At 42.2% G+C, this 25,121-nt stretch overlaps 1 protein-coding gene across 5 annotated transcripts in view; it reads left to right on the top strand.

Moving 5' to 3' along the window:
• Ptprr (protein tyrosine phosphatase receptor type R) overlaps nucleotides 1-25,121 on the top strand; it is a 227,848-nt gene that overhangs the window by 139,958 nt on the left and 62,769 nt on the right. For all 5 annotated transcript variants that reach the window (XM_075954367.1, XM_075954369.1, XM_075954368.1 and 2 more), the window contains one exon: nucleotides 6,013-6,281. In XM_075954367.1, coding sequence (XP_075810482.1) covers nucleotides 6,013-6,281 — 269 coding nt within the window. The remainder of the gene's footprint in view (nucleotides 1-6,012; nucleotides 6,282-25,121) is intronic.

Here is a 25,121-nt window from a genome sequence, read left to right as displayed (position 1 = left end):
GACAAAACATACATAGAGATATCTAGAGGCCAGATGTTAGAAATCACAAACAACTGTATCAATAAAACTGCAGGCATGGTGGACCCACAGACGAGTCATACAGAAGTGAAGTCAAAGGATTCTCTAGTCATGGTCTGGTAACGGAGGGAGGAAATAGCATATTGGATCGTCAAACTCTGAGCATCATGCACTAATTCCATGTCAACAGTGGACATAAGCAGCTACGTTCTTCTAACCTGCTATGTGTAGAGCCTCTAGGGATGGGGTAGATATAGCTGGACAAGCAGGTGATGCGACTGACTCTGACATCATCTCCAAAACAGACCTGTAGCTCAAATCATTCTTTTTATGAATGAAGTAGCCTACAACCCCCCCCCTCTTATTCACAGTGGTGGGATCAGCGATATAATTCATTTCTTCTACATATCGCATACTTACTGGTCCTAAATCCACCACAGGACACAAAGTAATGTTTTAAGTCCCTAGTGTCACTGGTGAGCAAACCAGGATTCAGAAAAGATAAAGTGACTTGATTTACAGCCAACAATGGGTGGTTATGCGTGGGAGGATAGGAAGATTGGAATTCAGAGTCAAGTTCATCTATCTGGTTTGAAACTCTAAGTCCACTACTATGGCTCTGCTTGATTCCATAAAGGAGTCAACTGTGGTTTCCTTTATACCTATCACTCATCCTATGAACTTCCATTTCTAGCCACACATAGGTCCAGGAGCACAGGAGTATGCCTGTGTTTATCAGACGGACTCCACCCAGGCAAGACTGATAAGTGTTTACTACTCCATAACTGTGTGCTAAGAACACACCCATTTGCACTTAGTACCTTGGACTGGACATGATTTTACACATGTCCTGGAAACCTCCGAGCTCCTAGGAACATGGGCAGTCGTGTGTCGCGTCTACAGCTACACAGACTCATTTCCAGGATGCGTTAGGAATGTTAACGCCTTTAACAGAAGAAACGGAAACGCTTTCATAACTTACTATAAAGTACCATAGAGAACACTGTCTGCGGGGGCCATCATTTTAAAATTAGAACACACCCTAGTCTGAACACAATGTTTTCTGTTACTTGTGAGATTTTAAAAATGAAAATTATAACTGCACAATGATTCAAATGGCTTTGTTTAGCTTCCTCTCGCTTCTGTATTCCTTGGGTCTCACTGCTGCCATTTTATATTCCCCATACTATAATTCAGCTTTTATAGCTCCTCTTATTCAATATTCCTTTCTCTTTTCCTTCCTCAAATCATCAAATTATTTCAACGCATCCCAAAGCCCCAACACAAGCTCTAAAGAAAAAAAAAAAAAACGAAGGCAAAGTCTTAACTTGTCCTTGCTCTGCTAGGCTTTAAGGATGAGGTTTTTTTTTAAAAAAAAAAATGAATTCTCATAGAAAAATATGCAAATATTGTATTTGAGGATTTAATCTGTGCAGAGACATTTCTGACATACTTCCAGAAGTTTGGGGAAAGAGGTCAGAAAGGAGGATAGGTGGATTTGAAAGAAACCACCGCTAAAGGCTCACACGCCTGGGATTCAGGAGACGTGGGTTCTGGACTTTATAGCTGGGCCCTATAAGCAGTTTGGCTGCTTTCAGTTTCACTGTGGAACAAAAAAGTTAAACCAAATGAGCCTTAGAGTCCTTACCCTAGGGCTGCTCAACAGCATCACTACTAGAATTGAGGGCTGACTGTTCCATTAGGGGTGGGGAGGGCCTCCTTTTCCATATGCTGCAGAGTGTTTACCCACAACTTAGCCTAGAACCACTCCATACTCCTGGCCCTGGCCCCATTACCCCCCTTCAAAGTTTCTCCAGATATTGTCAAATATCCTCTGAGGGACAAAACCCCTACTTGGCAGCTGAAAAACAGTGCTTTCTAGCTAAAATCCATAATGAGAGCTTTATTTGATCTTTTCCCATACTTTCTATCAATCAGCTTGATAGCTTGAGTATTTTAAGGGCCATATTTCCAGTAGGCTTTTCCCAGATTCTGATTTTTCTGAATTAACGTCGTAGGAATCAGCTTACATGGAAAACACAGAGAAACAGACTAAAAGCCGGAGGTGAAAGAGAGTACCAATTATAAAATATGTGGCAAAGGTTCCTCACGGAACTGTGCAACAGAGAAGGACTTTAGACCAGACCTTGTTTACACTAATGTACTCATAAAGTGACCTGTCAAGAACAATTGAGGGCAACCGTGTCCTGGCTCCTGTTTTCATGGTAGACTGTCTCCAAAATGAAAATATAAGCAAAATGTAGATAGATAGATAGATAGATAGATAGATAGATAGATAGATAGATAGATAGATAGATGATAGATAGATGATAGATAGATAGATAGATAGATAGATAGATAGATAGATAGATAGATAGATAGATAGATGCATGCATATTCCTATGAGAAGAGCTTAAACTATAAAGTATGTGCATCATCCCTTCTAGTAAGTGGATCCTAAAGATATAAATGTATTTGCTTCTTCATTCAGAAAAACGCCTTGTCTGCAAGTTAAGAAATACTATCCCATTTTAAATGATATTAACTCCTGTTTTAGTACTTCTGGGTTTATCTTAATACAATAAGCTCACCAATTGTGTGCTATCTGGCTGTGTTGCCCTACTGTGTGTTTGTTTCTGCAGAATGGTGACAAAAAAATCTATGGAAGCTGCAAATAAACGGAAAGTTGAGGGTATTAGGTTACTGCACACAAGATAAAGATAGCAACCCCTCTCCCATAGCTCCAGGAAAGCACAGTACAGTTATCTTACAGTAAACATTGTAAATGAAGGAAGCTAGACTCTAATAATTGACATCTGTTTTCCCCATGTGCAGCAATGTTTGTCATAGAAATGTTCTCAATCCATTGAAGTGAGTGTGCTTGCTTGTTTGGATTTAAGACAGGTTCTTGATGTGTAACGCATATCAGCCTTGGATGCGGCTACCTCAGCCTTCTGAGTGCTGAGATCACAAGCACATATCACTGTTTTGAAAAAAAAGAATCTAAGATTGCTTTTGCTCCTTGTGGGAGATGATGAATTCCTCCACATTATCACTCTCAGGTTATGAGAAAATGAGCATACAAAGCAGAAAGGTTTGCCTTAATTTCCCAGTAGTTCAATGTATGATGTGTACGTCTAGTTATTCCTGATATGTATATTATTTTTCCTTAAGGAGATCATATTTCAAGCCATAAAAGCATATCCTTAACACTGATGGTTTTGAAGCCTTTCTCTTTTTCCTTTTTGTCTAATTCTTTTTTCCTTTTTTATTAAGAATTTTTTAATACAATCTTTTCTCATTTTACATAGCTATCCCCATTCATACTCCCTCCTGCCCTCCTGCCTTTCTCCCTACCCCCTCATCCACTCCTCAGAAAGGTTAAAGCTTCCCATGGGGAGTCACATCACTTCCAGGCAGAACCAAGGCCCTTCCTGCTATATCTAAGCTGAGCAAGGTATCCCTCCAAAGAGAACATGTTCCTAGACTCCAGTTCAAGCAGTAGGGCTAAATCATGGCCCCACTGCCAGTGGCCCCACAGACTGCCAAAGCCTCACAACTGTCCCCCACATTCAGAAGGCCTAGTTGGGTCCTATGCAGGTTCCCCCACTATCAGTCCAGAGTCAGTGAGCTCCCCTAGCTCAGGTTAGCTGTGTCTGTGGGTATCACCATCATGGTCTTGACCACTTTTCTGATGTTATTGCTCCTTCCTCTCTTGGACTGGATATTTAGCTATTATTTTTATATATGTGTGCCATTGAGCTTATGTGCACTCTATGCATGCAGGAGCCTGCTAAGGCCAGAAGAGAGTGACAGATTCCATTGAACTAGAGTTATAGACAGTTGTTAGCTGTCATATGTGCTGGGAATAAAACACAGGTCCTTTGCAAGAGCCCCAAATACCCTTAACCACTGAGCTATCTCTCCTGTCATTTGGTCTAATTCTTTTACCCAGTATCCCAAGCAGCCTCTAATTGTGTCATATGTACCCCTAATGATGACTCTGCATTGTCAACTCTATTCTTAATTGCTTGCAAAGAAGATTTACAGCCTGCCAATTAAGTACTCAGTTCATTAACTGGGAGGGAATTGTATTTCTCTTTTTAAATATATTTTTAAAAGTTTCATACATATATATAAAAATATACACAATGAAGTACGATTATATTCAGGGAGATTAATCTCACTCCGATAGTTCATTTCAGATTGGTGTATTTTAATTTCATTCTGATCCATTTTTATAAACATATTTTGTTGAACAGGTTCTTCCTTGACATTGTTCTGGGAATACCTGAAAAATATTTTTAATGTTCTAAAATAAATTTTCAAAGGTATTAATTTCACAATTTCAGATGAATTCATATATATGTGTACATATATATGCACATATAGAGAGAGCTTAAATTATACAGGAGATTTAAAGTATAGAAATGGCTAGAATTTTAAATAACTATGAAAAGGCAAGGCAGACATTTCATGACTAGCTAGAGGGAAGCAGATTAGAAAGGGCCAGGAAATCTTTTTTCCTCCTAAACTCATGTCTGCTCAGCTGATGGATCCTCCAAATGAAACCAGGGAGTTCGGCATCTTGAGGCATCCTGCACGCAGACACCCCGGGTGCTGTTCACCTACATAATTGCAGATAATGGCTTGTCGCCTCTCCTTCCACACAAACTAACTCATCAAGTCACACCCTGACAAAGCATAACAAAACACTAGACTTCTAGTTGTAGGGATCGGTGAGCCAGCGCCAAATAAATGTGGGTAACAATTAGGAAACAAGAAAGAGATACTTGTGATTCTGGACAGGGTAGCTTTAGAACTAAGTCGGAGGGGGAATACTGGGGACTCAAGGGCACAGCAGGGGAAGATGGGAGTCGTCCATCAATATGTAGATATGGTATAGAAACAGGATGTTCTGTAAGCTCATTGGTGCCCCACCATGCCATCTCACTCTTTCAAAAGCAATGTCTCGTGTTGGAGAGATGGCTCAGTGGTTAAAGCATCAGCTGCTCTTCCAGAAGACCTGGGTTCAATTCTCAGCACCCATGTGTCAGTTCACAACCGTCTGCCACTCCGGTTCCAGAAGATCCAGCACATTTTCTGGCCTCTTTAGGCGCCAGCCATGCGTGTGGTACACAGACACACATTCAGACAAAACACCTGCGTACGCAAAACACAGAAAGATACTTTGATTTTTTTTCCATATACATATTAAAAATTTAAAGGGGAAAGCAAGAAAAGTCTAACTGTTCAAATTATTCCTTACTGGATGTTCTACATGTCATTTGATCAAGTATTTAACAGATCCCCAAACTGGTGTATGACTAATGACATTTTTACCAAGAAAAGAATTGATTGCTTAGAGAATAACTATTCTTTTATTAATACCTTACGAGCCTTACTTCCCTGCGATAAACAGATACAATTCTCCATCTCTGTAAAGATCATCGGCCCATGTTTCATAGCTCTTCCTTCCAAATGCCTTCCATTTCAAGAAACTCCTATGCATTTAAAACTGTCCTCCTGCATCTTTATAAACTCATTGACAAATTTCTGTTTGAATATATCCTGGCGGAACATATTCATGTACACAAACACTCATGGTGTATGTATGGGCTAACTGGAAATACCAGTTAGAGGCAGTGAGTCTCTACACCTCCACCCTACCTACTCCATACTCCCCGCTCCACCAGCCTCCACTCCATCCACTCCCCATACCCCTTACCTCTGCCCTACTCCTACTTAGTGCTTCCTGCTAAGTCAATGATCAATCCTGTTGGTTTGACCTTATACAGATATTATTTTATGTAACAAGCATACTCTTTAAAGGAAAAGTCTCAATACCACAAAAACAAGAAATTATATCAGAGGCCAGACTTACTTTACCACTGTTTGCTTATTTTGATGTCTTCTAAGGCAGGGGAGATGTTTTTTCTGTTCATTGTCCAGGACACGAATATCTCACAGAAGCCCTTATATCTCTTTTTGTAGATTATTTATAGGTTAAAAGAAAGGTTTCAGCTTTCCTTAAGACAAGACAAAGAGAAAAACCAGGAGATCCACCTATCACCCATTGCGTTACAGCCAGCACAGTCCGAGGCCAAGACAGCCCACAGCATGGTCCAGCCCGAGCAGGCGCCAAAGGTGCTGAATGTTGTTGTGGACCCTCAAGGTCAATGCACTCCTGAGATTAGAACCGCCACTTCCACCTCTGTCTGCCCTTCTCCCTTCAAAATGAAACCCATAGGACTTCAGGAGAGGTAAGAGTTTTGTCTGAGAGTTCACCTACAGGCTGGTTTTTGTTTTGCTTTGTTCTGAAAAAGTCTCCTTCAGCTACAAAGGGTGAAACTGGAAATGACTGGCCATGGGATAGAATCATTCATAACCAAATGGGCACCAAGAAGTATGTTTCTAGTCACCCAATGGAGTCTCTGTGCTTAGGAAAACCTTGCAGGTACATATGGTTCTTTGAAGTTTGTGTAGACCCCAACAAAGCCCATCTTCAACAATGGGATGGTTCCTAGCACCATTTACTATGTACTTATCAAGGGCTACTAACCAAACAGAGGTTTCTCACTTAATTATAATCAAACATGGTACAAAGCAGTTGATAATAAGTGTAAGACTATTTCTTACAGATGCCCATGTTGTTTGAAGAAATGTCCCACAAATGAATTTGTCTAAAGTTATCTTTCTGTAATTTTACCATGTCAAAGTTAAAGCCTTTCTCTTTATTTAAACAGAAAAGGGGAGGTGATGTGGGATTCCCCTCTGTGTGCTGTGATTACCATCAATGAATAAAGAAACTGCCTTGGCCTGTTGATAGGGCAGAACTTAGGTAGACAGGGAGGACTGGACTGAATGCTGGGAGAAAGAGGGTGGAGTCAGGGGACGCCATGGATCCGCCACCGGAGATAGATGTGCTGAAACTTTGCTGGTAGGCCATGACCTCATGGTGATGTACAGATTAATAGAACTGAGTTAAATTAAGATGTAAGAGTTAGCCAATAAGAAACTAGAGCTAATGGGCCAAGCAGTGTTTTAATTAACGCAGTTTCTGTGTGATTATTTCGGTTCTGGGTGACCGGCACAAACAAGCGGCCCTCTTTCCTACATAACCACAACAAGAATTATTTATCAAGATCTATATTTTTGTTACCCTTCTCTGTCTTTGCGATGTATTTATTCATTTGATATGCTTCCATGTAAAGCAAGTCTATGAAAGAAAACTGGAATATGCAGTGTACATCATGAAGGGTAAATTTTTGTCTTCCTCCAAATATTATTAAACTCTTTTCACAGTGTTCTTAAATAATTCTCTTATTTTTCCAGTGGTGTGTGAAATTGGACATAGAGACTGAGGAGGTAGGATTACCATACGTTTTAGGCCACCCTGAAATATATAGTGAGTTCCAGGTCAGCTTGACTTACAGTATGAGAGTCTGCCTTAAAAAGAAAAGAAGATCTAAAAATTATTTTAATGTATTGCTTGTGAATGGTCTGACAGGAGAGAAATTTGTTGTGGTGAGCTATGAAAGCCCTAAGCCAACAAACAGTTGATCACACTTTAGAGGAGAGAGCGCAATCAAATCATTCCTCCTGTCTCCTCCCACAAAGTGCTATTGGCTTCCTGACAGCTCTACCCCGGCCCCCACGCGACAGTCTTGCACTTGGGTATAGCTAAATGACATTCTCAGAATTGGTCTGGAAATCACTGTGAGAGAGACCTTTTCTCTCAAGGGTAACTTGGAGTCGGGAGAACTGGGCCATCATTCATTTATCCTTCACTTCCTTCTAAACTAGGAAGGGGTGAGCTAGGATTCTCAGCTTCTTTCTTTCCAAGCTCAGGCACTTAAAGTGGCTTCAAAGGGAAGCCTTGAGGCAGAGAGCCAGTGCCAAGAGCAGAGAAGCAGCAAGGGTCATCCTGGCTGTAGACAATGTAGGGAAGGTACAGTAAAGAAGATTTCAAGACAGTAATAAACAGTTTTTTTAAAAAACCAGGCTAATTTTAATTGCTGCCATGCACTACTAATTCTAAGCAAGGTCAGCGTGACCCTTTCCGTGAGGGGAGCTATGGCTGCAGCAATCCTGCACTTACTTGAATCTCGAGCAGCGTCAGGTTAAAGATTCACTTGTTAGTTTAACTGAAGTGCATGTTGGAGAAAGGCGGATACTCAAGTGATATCTTATTCATCTCTGTGATCCACGCGAAATGCTATTTTAAAACAAACAAACAAACAAAAAAGCTAGGGCCTAATCTGTATTGAATCTGTATTAAATGGATCCCATTTCCCCTGGTCTCTAATGAAACTGAACTCAAAATCTTCATCAAGTCATGTCCCTCTGTGTATTCTGAATCCTAGGAATCTGATAATATCCCCAACCGTCTTACTTCCTCCCTTTTTATGATGTGCCCAAGCCCTGTGGGGATCTGTCACTTTTCCCCTAGGACTCCATTCTTTCCAACTTCTTTACCACCGAGGACTTGAGATTTCCCATTTCTCTTCATCAATGTCATGCTGAGTCTCCTGCCTCAGGTTCTGTCCTTCTGCAATCCATCCCCAGATGTCTCAAACAGCAGTATTCTAGAATACATTTGAATGCCTTTCTTTTTAAATTCCTCAGTATTAGCCGGGCGGTGGTGGCGCACGCCTTTAATCCCAGCACTCGGGAGGCAGAAGCAGGCGGATCTCTGTGAGTTCAAGACCAGCCTGGTCTACAGAGCTAGTTCCAGGACAGGCTCCAAAACCACAGAGAAACCCTGTCTCGAAAAACCAAAAAAAAAGAAAAAAAAGAAAAAGAAAATTCCTCAGTATTTCCACTTTTCTTTTTGGAGGAAATTGATTTGATCATTCCTCTGTATAGAATATGACACCCTCTCTGGCCTAACTTTTGCCAGCCTCTGTCAGACTTTATTTCCTGCTAAGCACCCACACATACCCATTCTGCTACTGTGGTGTTTTTCCAGGCACTGTACCAAACTCTTTAAAGTCCGTGAAACAGTACTTGCCTGGGCTCTGTCCTTCATTTCTCTATTTGCTGTTAGAAAGTGCCACCATTGTAGTAAGAATGAATCTGCGTCTACAAATCAAGGAAATGAGAAATGCATTTTATTTCTCTGTAACCCATACTAAACTTTTGTTCTAACGCCCATCCTGCCATTTATGGTGGAAACTTGATCTCAGCCCCATTCTTGTTGACTCAACCTCAGGTCCCCCTTGCTTGGGAATTTCATCTAGATTTTTAAAGGACCTTTTTAATATAAAATATGAGAGTCCCATTTGCCTTGAGCTATCCATCCAAATTGCTACTTGCTAAACTGTCCGTTGCATCCTGTATCCTCAGAGGTTCACTTATGACTGTTGTTCCAGCTCATATCTTCTGTCTGTTCATACAAGCCCCTCTGTTTCTTTGGTGACTGTCACTCATTCCCTCCCTCCTCCTGCCTAGACTTTCTCCAACACACTGTGAGATGCGACAATATATTCTCACTGCTGATTTCTACACCTCAAGTGTATATAGGAAACTCTATGCCAAGCACCAGCTACTCTTTCTCGTGGTTCTACCAAGCGTCAAGGTTCCCCTGCGAAAGGTCTCCCATTTCTCCAGGGCTCAGCCATAAAAGACAGTGTCTTGCCAGGACTCCGGCTCCCAAGTCATCCCGACTAGCGCTTCTCCTTCCCCTAAGTCCATGGACTCTCTTTCTCTGGCTTTGTGAATAAGATTCTCTACTCGTGTTTATTTCCCCGTATCCCTCTACCCGGTAGCCAGACATTCAGAGGAGCTCCTCCCCTGAGCACCTTTAGAACTCAGAAGACAGAACCCATAGTGCTTTGCCTTCTGCTTTCACATTTCTTCCTACAAGCAATAAAACACCAAACAGCTTGACAACGTGAAGACAAGAAAGGTTCAAAGGTGAGGGGAGGGCTGGAAAAGAGGGAAGAAACTTCACCCATCACTTCCTCTTGAATGACTCAGGATCGTTCCTCACAGGCTCTGAGCCTCACCCAGGCAGCCCAACACTAACCCAGGAACTTCTCCCCTGCTACTTTCTGCATTAATCCCAAAACTTGCGTGCCTAGACTGCTTATAGAACTCACGTGTGTATTGTCAATTTTAGTTCAGTGGCCTGTCATGGCCAATAGACTCAGAACTTCTGGAGGACATATATATTTTTTAGTGGTTGCTTTATCTCTTCCATATAGAACGTAATCTCTGGAGAACAGGAGCTCCTAGAAATGAATGAATTCATGAGTAATTCTCAGGTCAACTCCCAACAGGGAAATACTTTGCTTACCCTGTCAGCCCTTCCTTCCTCTTCTGCTCTCGCTCCTACCTTCCTGTCATAAATCTCTGCCAGCATAGTGGATTATGTTAAGAGTGACAAAATACAATGCCTAGATTGTAGGCATTGTACAAAGTCAAAAAAAAGTTTTCTGAAATTTCATCCTTAATCCTTAAAGTTTTATGCTTATGTATTCTAATAGTACCTTTTTAAAAGCCTCATGTTTTATTTTCAGAGCTTAATCCTAACACAAAGTAATTATAGTTGTTTATTTCATAAACATCTAGCTATAAAGTCATGAGATTATAAAGGATGCTTTATTAATCAACAGTCCTCAAAGGCTCTTGGGTTATGCTGTATAAATCTCATCCTTGGTAACAATAGTATAATTTTAGTTATAATTGTAAGTAAAATAAGATAGAAGCTAAATGTACATGCTTATATAAATAGGAAAATATGTGGTAAAAATTATTATAAAGATTAAAAATCTATTCAATGTAGGAGTTATAATAGTTTTTTTTTCTCTATTCCCAATTATCCACCCCTAAATCCTAGTGATTCTTGCTTCTCCAGCTTTCTCATTATTGATACTCTGCTCACTCACCATGGACCCGGCTTGCATTACTTCATCTTTGAATCTTATAATTATAAAAATGCCATTAGAATTAATATAGTTCATATATCATATATGCAATATTTTATTTCATCCCTCCTGTCTAGATCTCATTCTTTCCATTTGTTAATTCACAGTATATTCTCTTCAGACTTACCTTCCTAAAACAATATTTATTACTACTTATTATCTTACTATGAGAAAATCCCCCGATCACCTACAGAAAAAGACATCCTTGCTGGATCCAAGAGATCCTAGACCATTTAATTCAGATTTTTCTCTCCAGATCTGTTTGCTACTGGCCCCAAAACAACACCCTATCCTACCCAGTCTTCTTCCATTCCCGCCTTCTTCTGGGCCCTGTGTTTCTGCTAGCATTTCAGCCTTTGCTTATTTCTTGTTCCTTTTCTCGCCGTCGTCTCCGGTCTCCACAGCACAACATAAAAGTTGCCTTCTCCCGGGGATTATGCAGCCTATCCATACCATGGGGCTTTGTGACAACAGTGAACTCACAAACGAACCACTGCCTAGGAGTGATTTTTACTGAAGAAATTGTTCAGAAGAGGGCTGAGCTTTGTTCTGGAGTGATGGACCCTGTCCCTAACCAGACTGTAAGGATTGTAACCACTTACTGCAGATCTAGGTTCTGCGTCCTCTCCACCCTCCATGGTTCCTGTCATCCCAGTACATAGTAGACACTCAGAAAAATTATAGAGTTCATTAGTTTCCCTTTGCATAGGGACATCTCATATTTCTAAGGAAATTTCCCTAAGATCAGGTAGACTAATGATAAGGTGCACAGCCAAGTCTCTGTCGTTTATGACTTAAATAACTCAACAGATTAAGTCTTCTGTGGTATAGCTCTCCCTAGCCACAAAACAATGTCTGTTCCACCTTACTTCAAAGGGTATTGTAAAATGAACAACTCAGATGAAATGGCACAGTGACTTTGAGAAGGAAAAGGAAATCTAAAATTACTTTGTGTCTATCCTCTGGTTCTACTTCACAAGTTCGTATGTACCGGTTGCTTATATTTTTGAATTTAGGAAGTTGGATTTTTTTCACAACACTGACACATATCCCCTGCAGGATAATATCGATATTAACTGTCAATATATTTATATCTACATAATTTCTAAATGTGCATTTAAAATTGGGCCATTAAATATCAAATTATCAAACTATGAGTCAATAGTTGTCAAACAGAAGAACTCACTTGTCACTGTAAGTCGGGGATTAGATGATTCGAGTGCTTTTTAAGTCCTACACAGCTAACTTTAGAGTCTGTAATGGGCAAACAAGCCTGGGCCTTGCTCCTAAGACAGCTAACCAATAGAACAATAACCACATAGCTGTGCAGCAAGAGGCCCCGTTGGTTTTATTTTTCCCTCCTCTTTCTTCCCATGCCTGTCCTCCCCTAATCCTCCCTTTAAGCCTCTCAAGGAAATCGCATGCAGGTTCAATTCCAAGTTTCCAGGAAACAAGGGACCCTATACAGAGTCTAGAAAGTACATTCCCCCCCCCACCGTGGGAAGATGAGAATCACACATCTGAAGGTCCTGGAGATTGCCCCCTTTGGGCTGCTGCATAACTAAAGGGCAGGTCTTAGTGCAGAAAATCAACAGACACATTGGTGTGTTCGCGCTATGTCTCCATTTTTACCTCTTGGTTTTCTATTAGGGTAAAACCTGAGCAAGGAGAGTTAGACAACTATCGAAGACGCGCTCTCACTTGTAACTTAGCCTGCCTATGACCAGTTAGTAGACCAGCAAGCAAGCCTATGTCATTCTTCTCTCAAGCTAAAGCTGCCACAGGGTAGAGACACTTTGTAGCTTTTTGTAAGCATACTATAGTATGGTTTATTTGCCTTGCATAAGTGATGGGCCATCTTAGAATCATATTGTCTTAGAATTTCAACCAAGCTAATCCTTGAAGAGTCCTGTCAAAGCCACAATTATGTCTGCAATAACAGGAACAGTGGAAAATAGGCCGACCTTACCAATAAAATGGCCTCTGTTCTTCTCACAAACTCAAGCCCAGCACTTTTGTACAGTTAAGATTTCCTCCTGGGAAGGACAAATGCCCTGGTTTCTGTTCCTTTCTCCCTCTGGTGGATATGTTTTGGTACTTGAAGAATTTTAACTTTGAAAGAATGAAATCCTTCTCCCATTGAACTCCCTCCAGGAGATATGAATAAAGATCATGACTGAATAAATGTCTGGAAATAAATTATATTAAAATCTCCAGAAATTAAACCCTGCATTCTCTAAATAAACTCCCTCATGATAGCATAGTCCACTCCTGTGTTTCCTATCCCATGACGGTGGGATCCCAAATCGGCTCTGAAGTGGTAGGTAAGGTTTTATGAAGCTTAACTCGAGGCACAGATTCTTGTCCGTTTGATTTCTGGACAGGATGCTCTAAGGAGAAGCCCTGGAGGAAAGTGGAGACGTAGAACAGGGACAGAGACAAGCAAAAGAGAACTGGCTCACACCCTCACTCTGACCCCACAGGGAGCCCAGGGTCACCCATGGTAGCTCATGAACAGTTCTCCCACCTTTAGGGAAATGAGCTAGGCGCCCGTTCCCTCAGTCCACTACCCATTGAAGGATACCTGAGGATATAACTTCCTAGTCACCCGCTGTCATCTGAGGGTGGTTCTCCAGAAAGTGGCACCGAATGTCATTAACCGTCAGTGTCCCTAGAATGATGGGAAAGATAAGGCAATGTCAGCAGCATCACTGTCTGTCTTGGCCAATGGCTGCCCCGCTCTTGACAGCACAGTCAAGTTCATCCTCCAGGCTTCTTTGATCTTTCCAGGTCGTTACACATGTTCTGCATGGTCTCCTTCAAATAAACACCCTTTGTCCTCTCCGAGTGTATGCGCCATTGCACACCAGCTGCCAGCCTGACTCATTTGCTTTACCTGGCGATATAAGAGATCCCAGCACAACACAGAGCTAAACACATGGAGAACAAAAGACCACAGGAAGACTTCCAAGTTCTTTATATTGCAGTATTTCAGTTCATCCTCACAGAAGAAACGTCCTCGGGTGTTTAAGTTATTGGCAAAGTAATTAATAGTAAGTTTCTGGGCTATGAGGGTGCAAATATAATGAAGAGCAAGCATCATGACCCCAGACAAGCACCTTTTGGGAAAAGAAGCCAGATTTAACCCTGTACTCATGGAAAATAAATTGGAAACGCTGTAGTGGGTAAACAGGTATATTACATATACTGTTGTTTCTCTTATCGAAATTTCCACTAAGTTTTCAGAGCCTTTTTCAGATGTTTTTTTTTAACTAGGAAAATATAATTTTGTGAAGCAGACTCAAACCGCGCAAGGTAGCAAGCCACTGTTTGCCTGGAAGCTTGCCGTCGGTGCCAGCTTTCCTGTCTTATCTGGTCTTTCTCACTCTGGAGTCCAGATGCACATCTGGCATAAAGGACAGATGGTGGGGATATAAGCACAGGAGAGAGGCTGCAGTGAGAGGCGATTTGAGGCAAGGATAAAGAAAACTCATGTCCAAAACTACGCTCAAAGCACGTTGGGTAAGCAAGGCAGGGCGTGTCTCTACTTTGTCCAGATGGTCTGGGTTTGTGTGCGGTGAAGAGAGGAGTGGAAAGGACGTCAGAGAAGGTGTGTTGGTGCCCCTCCACCTAGCAGCTGTCATTGCTGTTGGAACAGGCAATTACTGGCAGCTGACCTAGGCTCAGGACATTGACCCGCCCCAGGTCAGCCACTCTTAATGTTAATGAGATCTTAAAGATCTCATAGGATCTTCCCAGCATCCCTTGAGGCATAGTAATGAGGGCATCCCTTGTCCTTTCTTGCAAGTGAGCTGACCTGGAGAGACTGGATAGCATGCCTAGTATCACAGAGAAATAAAAGTAGACGAGAAGTTTACACCTAGAGATTTGGACTGCAAATTTGACACTTGGCCATCTATCCCATGCCCTCCTAAATGACACAGGTGATGATATTTGAACTTTAGGTAGCTTTTCATATCATAACCTTCTGAAAGTTATTTTAAGGGGATACCCAGAAATGTGGGGAGCATTGGGAACACATGTAAGTTCTCGCTAACAATAAATCGCAAACTATTTTCCTATTTATTTGTCTGATAAACATAATTCATAATTGTGAGGTGCGAGTGAAGGCTCTGAAAGTTTAGAATCGATTTTTAAAAACATTCCTGTGTTCCCTTTTAATATACTTTAAAAACTATAGGGATTAAGAAAACGGTGGAAAAAATGTTGAGCTTTTGGGTCAAGGCAAATCATGAACAAGATGTAATAGTATTCAACCCAAGATATGACCGTGGCAGCATATTCAAACCCAGGAGAATAGAGAAGAAGCCAAGGTTCTAGGTACACTTGAGATAGAAAAGTAGAGGTAGATTTAGGGGACTGGGTTGGTGAGCAAACCCAGGGTCTCATACATGTTCAGTAAATGCTCTACCACTTAGCTACAAGCCCAGCCCTGTAGCGGCGTAAACGAATGCAGACAGTTTGTAAAGATATATATAGTTTTAATGTAGAAATAGACTTACAGAACCACCGTTCCCGCGGAGACCAGGAAAGTAGAAGAGGAAGCTCTGAGCACGCTCGCCAAATTTATAGGCAGACATTAGCCCGAGGCGAACACGCCCCCTAAGGGGCGGGACTTATCCCTACATCTCCCCTTTTTGTCTAAATAAGACAGAACTAAACCAAATACAACTACATACAATAACAACAAATAATAAATATAACAAACAATATTGAGAACAAAAGCTTTGCTAAACATTCTATCTCAAGGAGTCCAAATAATGTAAAGAGTAACTACAATTATATAATCTTCAACTCTGTCAAAGATCTGAGAAGGGAATAAACACTACTCAACAAACGAGATATATCCAAAATGTGCAACAATTGACAGAGACAACTGACTACCTGGGCAATCACCCAAAGTCTCGTTTGCAATGTTGAGTCAACCAATTTTGGCTAAGGCCTAACATAACTGACATACCATTATTAAAGGCAAGGAACTTTTCAAAACTATCTTACCCTGTCTTGGCAGGATATGACAGTCCTGTTTTATCCACTGATGCACGCTCTGTATCTGTGTCAGTGGTTGAGGTATAGGCATTTCTTTGCCCAAAGGCCAGTTCTGCCAAATAGAAAGGCTCCAGGTGGAGTGTCTTTGGTGCTCAACATTCTCTCGGGAAAGCCTGTCTTCCTATTTTGAGAGACCAGCTCTGAGTCGTAGATACTGTGTCAGGTTTCGCCCACGGTGCTGTCTGAAACGCATCGCGCCGCCGAGAATACAGTTTTGCATCTCACAGACCCCCTGAATATTGTGTTTCTTTGGAGGGAGGCACCATCATGCTCTCCTTATATTTCCCACGACCTCTGCTTAACAGAACCCTGAAACATGGCGGATCACCAAAGACAAGCTAGCTACTCGAGCAAAATTTAGTTTAAAACTGACTTTTTTTTTTTCCCTTGTGAGTATACTACAAATGAAAGTGCTGCTCCCAGTTAGCAAAGTCTCCTAATCCTGGCTAGGGAAAGGTGGGGGCGGGGCCTTATAACCGTTTGGGGGGCAGGGAGGACTCTGTTCTCAGATCAGTTTCTCTTGGCTAGGGCCAAACTCATCTGACTACAGAATAGAGAAACAGTGCCATCTAGTGGAAGACAGCGTATTGACTCTTTTGTCACCTAATCCTGCAGAAAATTAAACTTTATTTATTTCTATTATTGAAAATAGTTTTTCCCCATACAATATATCATGGTTATGGTTTCCTTTCCCTCTGCTCCTCCAAGTTTCTCTTCACCTCCCTTCCATCCGGGTCCACTCCCTTTCCATCTCTTGCAAAGGACCTGTCGGATAAAACTTAATTGACTAAAGAATTATGGGAGGCAACCACCAAAGATGCCATTGAGTTCCATTATGTGCTGGTCATCTTCTGTTTGGCAGGAGGCCTACCCTTAAAAGTGACGTGTTTCCCCAGTGAGATGCCCTTGGAGAAAACTAATTTTTTTTTATTGAAGTGATTATCAGTTAGACATAGCTTCTAGGCTAGGGATGGGAGGGAGTGTGTCTGCCTCTCCTTTCAGCTCTAGGAAGGACCCCATATGGTAAAGGCCCCTGGGGGGAAAAAAGCCCTGTACCTGCCGCCACAGCCTCTGTGAATTTATATGTCTCTTGGTCACGCTGTATTTACCAGGCTTCGTTTGGTTGCTGTCCTCCATTTTCTCTGGTTCTTATACTCTTTCTGCCTCCTCTTCCATGGGGATCCCTAAGCCCAGAAGAGAGGCACTGGATGGAGGCATGCCACTTAGGGCTGAGTGTTCCAAGGTCTCTCACTTTCTGCGTTTGTCTGGCTGTTTTCAACCAGTTCTTAAGCAAGAGATCTTTATCGTCTTGGTATGGTGATGGTGGTTTTTCTGCTATGAGGGTCCTATAGAAGAGTCTAAATCAACTCCTTAAAACCATAGTTTAGAGTACAACATTTCACCTCTAGATATATGCTCCATACATCAATGCCCACGCCCACCTCAGCAAGGTACTGGGGGCAGAGTGTTAGACCTAGTTCCTAGCCCAGCCAAAAATTATAGAAAAGAGGTTTCTGTGCCAAACCACTTGTGGGAAAGTGAATTTGTTTTTTGGGTAAATTAGTAAGAGTTAAAAGGTATATGTACACTTTAAGGCACTGAACATATGCAAAGGTAGGGAGACAGAGCCGAGGTTTTTAGTTTGGGTTTTCTCGGGGGGGGGGGTATGTTTTGTTTTTTATTGTTGTTTGTTGATTTTTCTGTTTGCTTTTTGATTTGAACAAACTCAACTTAGGAGTTTGTTTAATAGATATTTTGGAAGCATATACAAAGAGATATACACATAATGATTACTTCCCCTGTCATGAACATAAAGTCTTTGAGATCAGTGAAGGAGTGAGAAATATATTTACTAAATATGACTTAAGAATTGTTGATCTTAAGGCTCTCCCAGTGGCTTAGGGAAACCTAGGTTTTCTAATTTTGAATTTAAATGTGTTTTTCTGTGTGTGACCGCTAGGTGGCACACCGAAGCAACTGTATTTGTGGAAATAAAAGCCCCTTTGTGACAGCTGTCTCAAGACTGGTTTTACACAGCATCTATAACAGTGGTTCTCAACCTTCCAAATGCTGTGACCCTTTGATGCCGATACTTCCCCACGTCGTGGTGACCTCAACCATAACATTATTTTTGTTATCATTTCACAACTGTAATTTTGCGACCGTTATGAATTGTAAGACATTTTTTTTTGTTTTGAGGTAGGGGTTTGCCACTGGGTCAAGAGCCACAGGATGAGAATCTCCGGTTCTAGTGTTCAGACTCATGAAACGTGGGGAGGGCGGCCTCAGGAAACCCTTCGCACGCTGTAATTCCAGTCCTCCCTGGAATGACCATGTTTTATTTATTTGTGGTGCCATCCAGTATTTAACAACCTCAAGGTGGCTGTTTATACACAAAATCAGATTGCCTCACCTTGTGAAGAACTTCAAGATCCTAAGAACGAATCCAATAATGACGACACACTTCCATGTGCTTATAGTTTTCATCTGTTTCTCCAAAGCCGTTACTCCTCATCCAACACAGAATTGTATAATTTATTCAACTAGTTGGTAAGCTTCCTTGGGCTGGAAGCCATCCGCCCACTGTTTAGCTATGCCCACGCTCTTTCCGAATCTTGCACCTGCCCGATACACACTGGCCTTCCCGAAATGCCTTGCTCCTCCCCGCCCTCGCTCGCTGCTGCCGTCGCTCGGTGTGCTGGGTGTAGTGGCGGTATGGAAGCAGGGGGCTCTATTTTGGAACTCAGTGCTTTGCCAGGTGTATGTCATATACCTATAACCTTAGTATGTAGAAAGTGAAGGCAGCGGGATCAGGAGTTCAAGGCCAGTCTTGGCCTCCATGGTGAGTTACAGACCAGCTAAGCTATCATGGACCTTGCCTCAGACAAAGCAAAGCAACAAAAGCCTTGTCACTTCTTGAAAATGCATCGTTATAGGGTTGGGATGTATAGCATAGCCATTCCCAAGCCTATCCTAATACAGCGGTTGAGGGAAACTTTGTAAGCTCTCTGTATAGACAGAATCTTAAAGCCTAGATGGAGTTTATAGAAAGACATTATAGACTCTGACCCAGGAATTTACCCTCAGTAGGTCTGGGGGACTATCTGGGAAGAAGAGGGGGAATCCATGGAGACATCTCTACACCGTCTGCCCTCATTGCTCAGGGGTTCCACACGTGGGGATTCAATCAAGTGCAGGTAAACATGTGTGGAGGAAGAAAGAATTGCATCTCTGCCAAACATGCACAGATGTTTTTATTGCTCCCTCCCCCAGCTAAACACGGCAACAATTTCCATGGCGCTCACATCGTACTGGTGTCTTAACCAAATGAACGCTGACTTGACCCATACAGAAGGAGGCCTGTGGGTCTATGCAAGGGCAGCGCTTTTTCGCTAAATGCACTGGTCTCCTGACAGGTTAGGTAGCTACTTGGATCCTGGAACCAATCCCTTGTAGAGACTAAGGGATGATTATGCACATGCATAAATACACACACAGTGTATTTAAACACATCCATCAAAACCTATATTTACATATACACATGTTTAAATGCCTGTGCGTATACATTTGGATTGCTATACATTTCTATTTCTCAGGTGTTCTGTATTTAAGTGATTCTCTTTAGGAACTGTGGTCTCCGCGATCCTGGACCAAGCCACTGAAAGGGTCCTCTAACTACATGGTGATAACAGAACCCTGGCATAAAGGCTGTAGTCGAGACCCTACCAGAAGCCCAGCTCCTGTTAACTCAGACATTGTCAATCTGAAGACCTTTGCGTGACTTTTACAAACCCGACTGATCTATGCCCCACAGTGACTTAGTGGTCCTTATCTACACTGTTGTTCTGGGTTCCTGGAGCTGACTTTATTACTAAAATTATTAGGATATTATTAGGATATTATCTGGATGCTGAGTGTTTAGAGACAAGGAGCTGAGACGAAGATGTTAATGGTGGGAGCTGGCTGTTGGGTGTTATTCAGCATGAGGGAGACACATTCACTGAGGATCACATCTTGCCCTAATCCAGTACCTTGCAGCTCTGTGTCCAGGGTCCATAGGGAAAAGTGAGCGCAGACTATTCTGGGTCCTGCACCCTTACTGTGAGCTCAGCTCTGAAAACACTTGCTCTCCTAATTAGCATGTCAGATTTCCTTTTCTTTCTTAACTGAGGAGTCCCAGTTTTAAAAAGCGTTTAGAAACCCATGCGTCCTCAGCTGGGCTGATCCAGATGAACTCCAGCAAGAACGAACACCATTTTGGGTACAGTAGGGACAGTTGACGGGACATTCAAAGTCATTAGTATTTTGTCTTCAAAGTGTTCAGCCCCAATCAGTAACTCAGCAACCTGATTTTTTCCACAGTCTAAAGTATTTGACAACAAAAGTCTAAGATCTTAATTCATCGGGAAAAGGTTAGGTTTCCTGACTGAAATATCACTCCTGTTCCTAGATTGGAAGGATAATTTTATTCCATTGTGCCTTGTTTATTCTTAGTACAACTTGTGTGGATTGTTTTTAGGATAATGTCAGGGTAATTGTTCAGAACTGAGCTACTGGCCAGCCCAAGAACCCTCTCCTGGGAATAGCTTGGCTCAAACATACAAAAGGAGTTCTCGTCTTTTCAAAAGTATTTCTTCTTAAACATAAAGATATGTGGGCAATAGCAATAAACAAGTCAGTGGCAGTCTTGTGTGCTTTTAGTGTCTAGTTAGATGGCAAAGGATCATGCCCTTTGGCTCTGTCTTCCTGGGTTATTTTATGATGGGATGGCACAGAATATAAAGTGTCCTACTTATTCTGGGAGGGTGCATTCTTATCATGGCCATGACACAGTATAAAATACTGGTAAACAGGGCCATCAATGTTTTCACCAGCCTTTATTCACCTAAAAAAATAAACTCTCAAAGTATTATATTCTTACTGCAGAAACCTTAAAAGTATATTTATGCACCACTCAAAACAGAGCCAGGCGCAGATCCTCACATGTGTAGTGTTAGCTACTCTGGAGGCTGAGGCAGGAGGAGCTCACGACCCCACAAGTTCACAGCCAGCCTGAAGAGTGCCGTGAGACCTGTCTCAAACGTTAGAAAGGAAATTATTTCATAGCCAGCCTCACCATGGGACTCACACCTTCCCTCACCAATTACCGATTATACACACTCTCCAGAGTGCGTAGATATCCACCCATCATGTCTGCCGTCGTGGCTGGCCACTTCTGCTGTGGCACTGGCGGCAGAAACATCGGGATTCAGGCAGCAGCGGGAGCAGAGTTAAGTACCTGGCATCACCCTGAAGGTGCCTTGGTAACAGAATGCGAGGGAGTGTAAATGAGAAACCAGCCAACAGTTGGAAAAGCATCTGTTCTTCGTGCTGGCGGCTGATCTCAGGGCTCTCTACATTAATTGTGTCAATCAACCCTAGGACCATCTAAAGAACCTCAGCTGTCGCTCCACGCTATCCGTCTTCACCTGCACCTTCAGGTTCCCAATGCAGATGCAAATTGTTTTAACTGCATCTTTACGGAGCACTCGCGGGTTGTTTGGTTGTGCTTTAGTGATACAGCCTGACAACTATGTCCAGAAAGCTTACGTCACATTAGGTGTGACAGGCAATCCCCAAGGGATTTAAAGACGGAGCAGGTTCCATGACACTCTCACGCCATTTGAAGTAGGGCCCCGGGCAGGTGCAGATTTTTATGTCTTTGGGAGATACGGGGACCAGTTCCTCATGGATCCTGAGGGACAGCTATAGCTCTAAAGAGCTGTCTCCTCACTCTGTAGAGAAGAAATCTAATTTCTAATCAGAATTTGCGGCTCTAAGCAGGAGCTCAATTTGAACCTCAGGCGGTCACACCCAGAGTCTGCCCTTATGCTGTTGCCAAGCTTTGTACGTTCTGAAAAACAATGTGGAGAACGTTCTGTAATTTATGCATACTTATAAATGAAGTATGAAAATCCTTCCGAACTGGGAAGAGCAGAAAATCATACGATGTAACTTTCAAAAATACCTCTCATCAAAACGTAGTCACCTTTAACTAGTCTCAAACTTTCCAAGAAAGTTTTTTTTGCTTTCCTATTTAACGATCCCACAACAATTTGGGTGTGTCTCTTTGTCCAGTTGCCTAATTTTCGGGCATCCCTCTGTGTGGATCATAAAAACAAAAATAAGGTACAAATCAATTAAGCTACTTCGTACACTATAATTCTGTTCATAGATGTGACCATTGTACAATGAATGTTTCAAACGGATGAAGAAGGCAACAGGGAATAAAATTTCAGAGGCCAATCCACCCTGAAAGCAGACAGAATTGGATTGGGCTGGCATATACCGCTTTAGGAATACTAACTTTTTTTTAAAATATTTATTTATTATGTATACAATATTCTGTCTGTGTGTCTGCCTGCAGGCCAGAAGAGGGCACCAGATCTCATTACAGATGGTTGTGAGCCACCATGTGGTTGCTGGGAATTGAACTCAGGACCTTTGGAAGAGCAGGCAATGATCTTAACCACTGAGCCATCTCTCCAGCCCAGGAATACTAACTTTTTAATCACAAGTTTTCTGTCCTACACCAGTTTAGTTTCACCCTTACAACCAGAAAGATGCAGAAGGGGGAACTGTTCAGAGCCAGGAAGGATGAACACAAACACTGCATAATGACATATGTGCAGAAAATGTCATCATGAGGTGCATTGTTTTGTTCATTAACTAAAAGAAATAATTTTTAAGAATCTTTTAACACACGTGATAGCAGCTCAATAGATAAAAAAATTTATAAATAAGCAAAAAAGCAAATATTGATTAAAATTCTTTTATCTCAGGTAATCACATATATGCCAAAATTTATTTTCCAACTCACAGTAGCAATACTTACTGTATATTTAATTTGTAGGGAAAATCCATTTTTCAGAGCACAGAACAAAAGCTCTAAAAATCACTGCCGTGTATCAGTAAAGTCTTGGGGTTTATTTGTTGTTTTTTTTAAGACAAGGAAATGAGGAGTCTTTCAAAATAAATGATACTCACATATATTAGTTTGTGTCCTTTTTTATGGTTTCCAACTGCCAAAAATAGGAGAGACTGGAAGAAAATTGATCTACTTTACAAGTAAAGGAGGTTTTGAAAAATCGCTCTCAAAAATTATCGCACGAGTTTTTCTTCTCAGGCCTTGGAACTGAGGTCTTGGTGATGGGGCTTGATTAAATTTCCACATCTCTTATCTGTAGTTTATTCTTGTTACCACCGTTGCTGCTGGTTTTTAACTTGGACACAGGAAGCCAGTGCCAATCAATTTTGTTCCCAAGGTGACAGGAAGCCTTGGTTGGTCAGATGTTGATCTGGTTTGCTGTTCCCGCCCCACCCGTCATACCTTCTTCCCTTTTGGCTGAACTTAAGACAAATTAATCAGTGGTTGACATCTGGCAGACAGCTTCAGTGTCCTCTCGGTGGTGGTTTGTTGACCTGGAGGGCCAGAGCGTGAAGAAATCAGTGCAGAAAACTTGCAGGCACTGACCTAAATGTGGCTAAGGACCCTTCCCTGGTCCTGCACAGGAGGCTCCTCGTCTGGCTTTTTGATTGACAGTGTGGATCTTCCTGATTAATGACATATTTATGGAATCAACGTTTCACCTTCTTTAGGATGGTGAGTGACTTACCTCACCCTACTGTAAATTCCAGATTTGAAATGGGAAATGGAGGCCAGGAAAGCATTCAAAGAATGCTAAGCTTTTAAACAGGTCTCTGGTGTTTATGAACTTACCCGCCTGAGAAGTCGCTTCCTGTGCATCTCGGTCCCCAGAAAAAAATACCTCTTACCACCAAACACCCGCACTGAACATATTGGTATCCAGAACATAGCAAATAAAGCAGCTCACTATGTTAAGGGTGTATAAAATCAAATGAGCTGACCTTCCCAACCCTGGAACCAAATGTTTCTAGAGTCTCCCTTTTGGACTCTACCAAATCTGAAGCTACAAACTCTCAGCAACCTGGCAGCCACGTGATCGGGTTTAAAGATTATCTATGCTGAAAGGCAGGTCTAATCTTAGGATGGAGATTATGAGAAATGTCTAAGATGAAGGAAGGTGAGATTAAGATAAACCTAAAAAGGGCAGGTATGTTGGACCGGATGAGCCTTTCCTGTCCCTAAAATGCCTTGTGCTCTTAAACAGGAAATGTATTCTTATTCACCCGAGGCCAGTGTCAAGCCTCGGCACAAGATTGCAAAGGATCCTGGGTAGTGGCAGTGAAAAGACAGGAAAGTGAGCAGGGAGGGAAATGTCCTTGGTGGTTGCTAGACAGGGCAAATTTTCCAAAGGCAACAGAAAGCTCGTTGCTTATTCACCCACGTCTCCCATATTTGGGGGACAGACTCTCAGTTCGCTCCGATTTCTCAGTACTTTCCACACCCGAATTTGGAGGCTTTTAACCCTAGCGCTGATTCAGGCTGTGGGAATCACGGGGGAATGGGTATACTTGCCCTTCACTGAAGGGTTCTGTCTTGAGGACCCCGACAGGGGCAGCAGTTGTCTGAAGGCCCTCCACAGGTTCTCTCCCTAGATGTGTTGATCCGGAGAACGCTGAGCTGTCCTTCTGTTTCCGTTGCCTCATTGTATGGGAATAAACTCCCCAGATAAGTGAAATAAATCATAGCGTACCTGGGACAACCTTGAGATATACTGAACTCTGAAAAGCCGTAACCCCAGTTTTCCAGCAGCCAAACAGAAGGTAGCCCGAAGCATGAAATTAAGTACTTATAAGTAGCTATTTGCTGGCAGGTTGTTTCCAGATTCTGGCTGTCGGAGCAGATGCAGAGATCCACAGCCAAGCACCAGGCCAGTTGAAGAGAGGGAGGAGGGAATACATGAGCAAGGGAGGCGGGTCAAGATCATGATGGAGGAAACCCACAGAGACAGCTGACCTTACTGATGGGGAAATCCACAGAGACAGCTGACCCTAGTTCGTGGGAACTCATGGAATCTAGACCAACAGCTAGGGAGCCTGCATGGGACCAAAATAGGCCCTCTGCATGTGGGTAACAGTTGGGTAGCTTGGTCTGTTTGAGGGGCCCCTGACAGTGGGACCAAGATTTATCCCTGAGGC

Source organism: Microtus pennsylvanicus, chromosome 20, assembly GCF_037038515.1.
Source record: "Microtus pennsylvanicus isolate mMicPen1 chromosome 20, mMicPen1.hap1, whole genome shotgun sequence".
NCBI classification, from domain to species: domain Eukaryota; kingdom Metazoa; phylum Chordata; class Mammalia; order Rodentia; family Cricetidae; genus Microtus; species Microtus pennsylvanicus.
The sequence above is the reverse complement of the archived record's forward strand: the minus strand, read 5'-3'. Positions and strand labels throughout refer to the sequence as shown.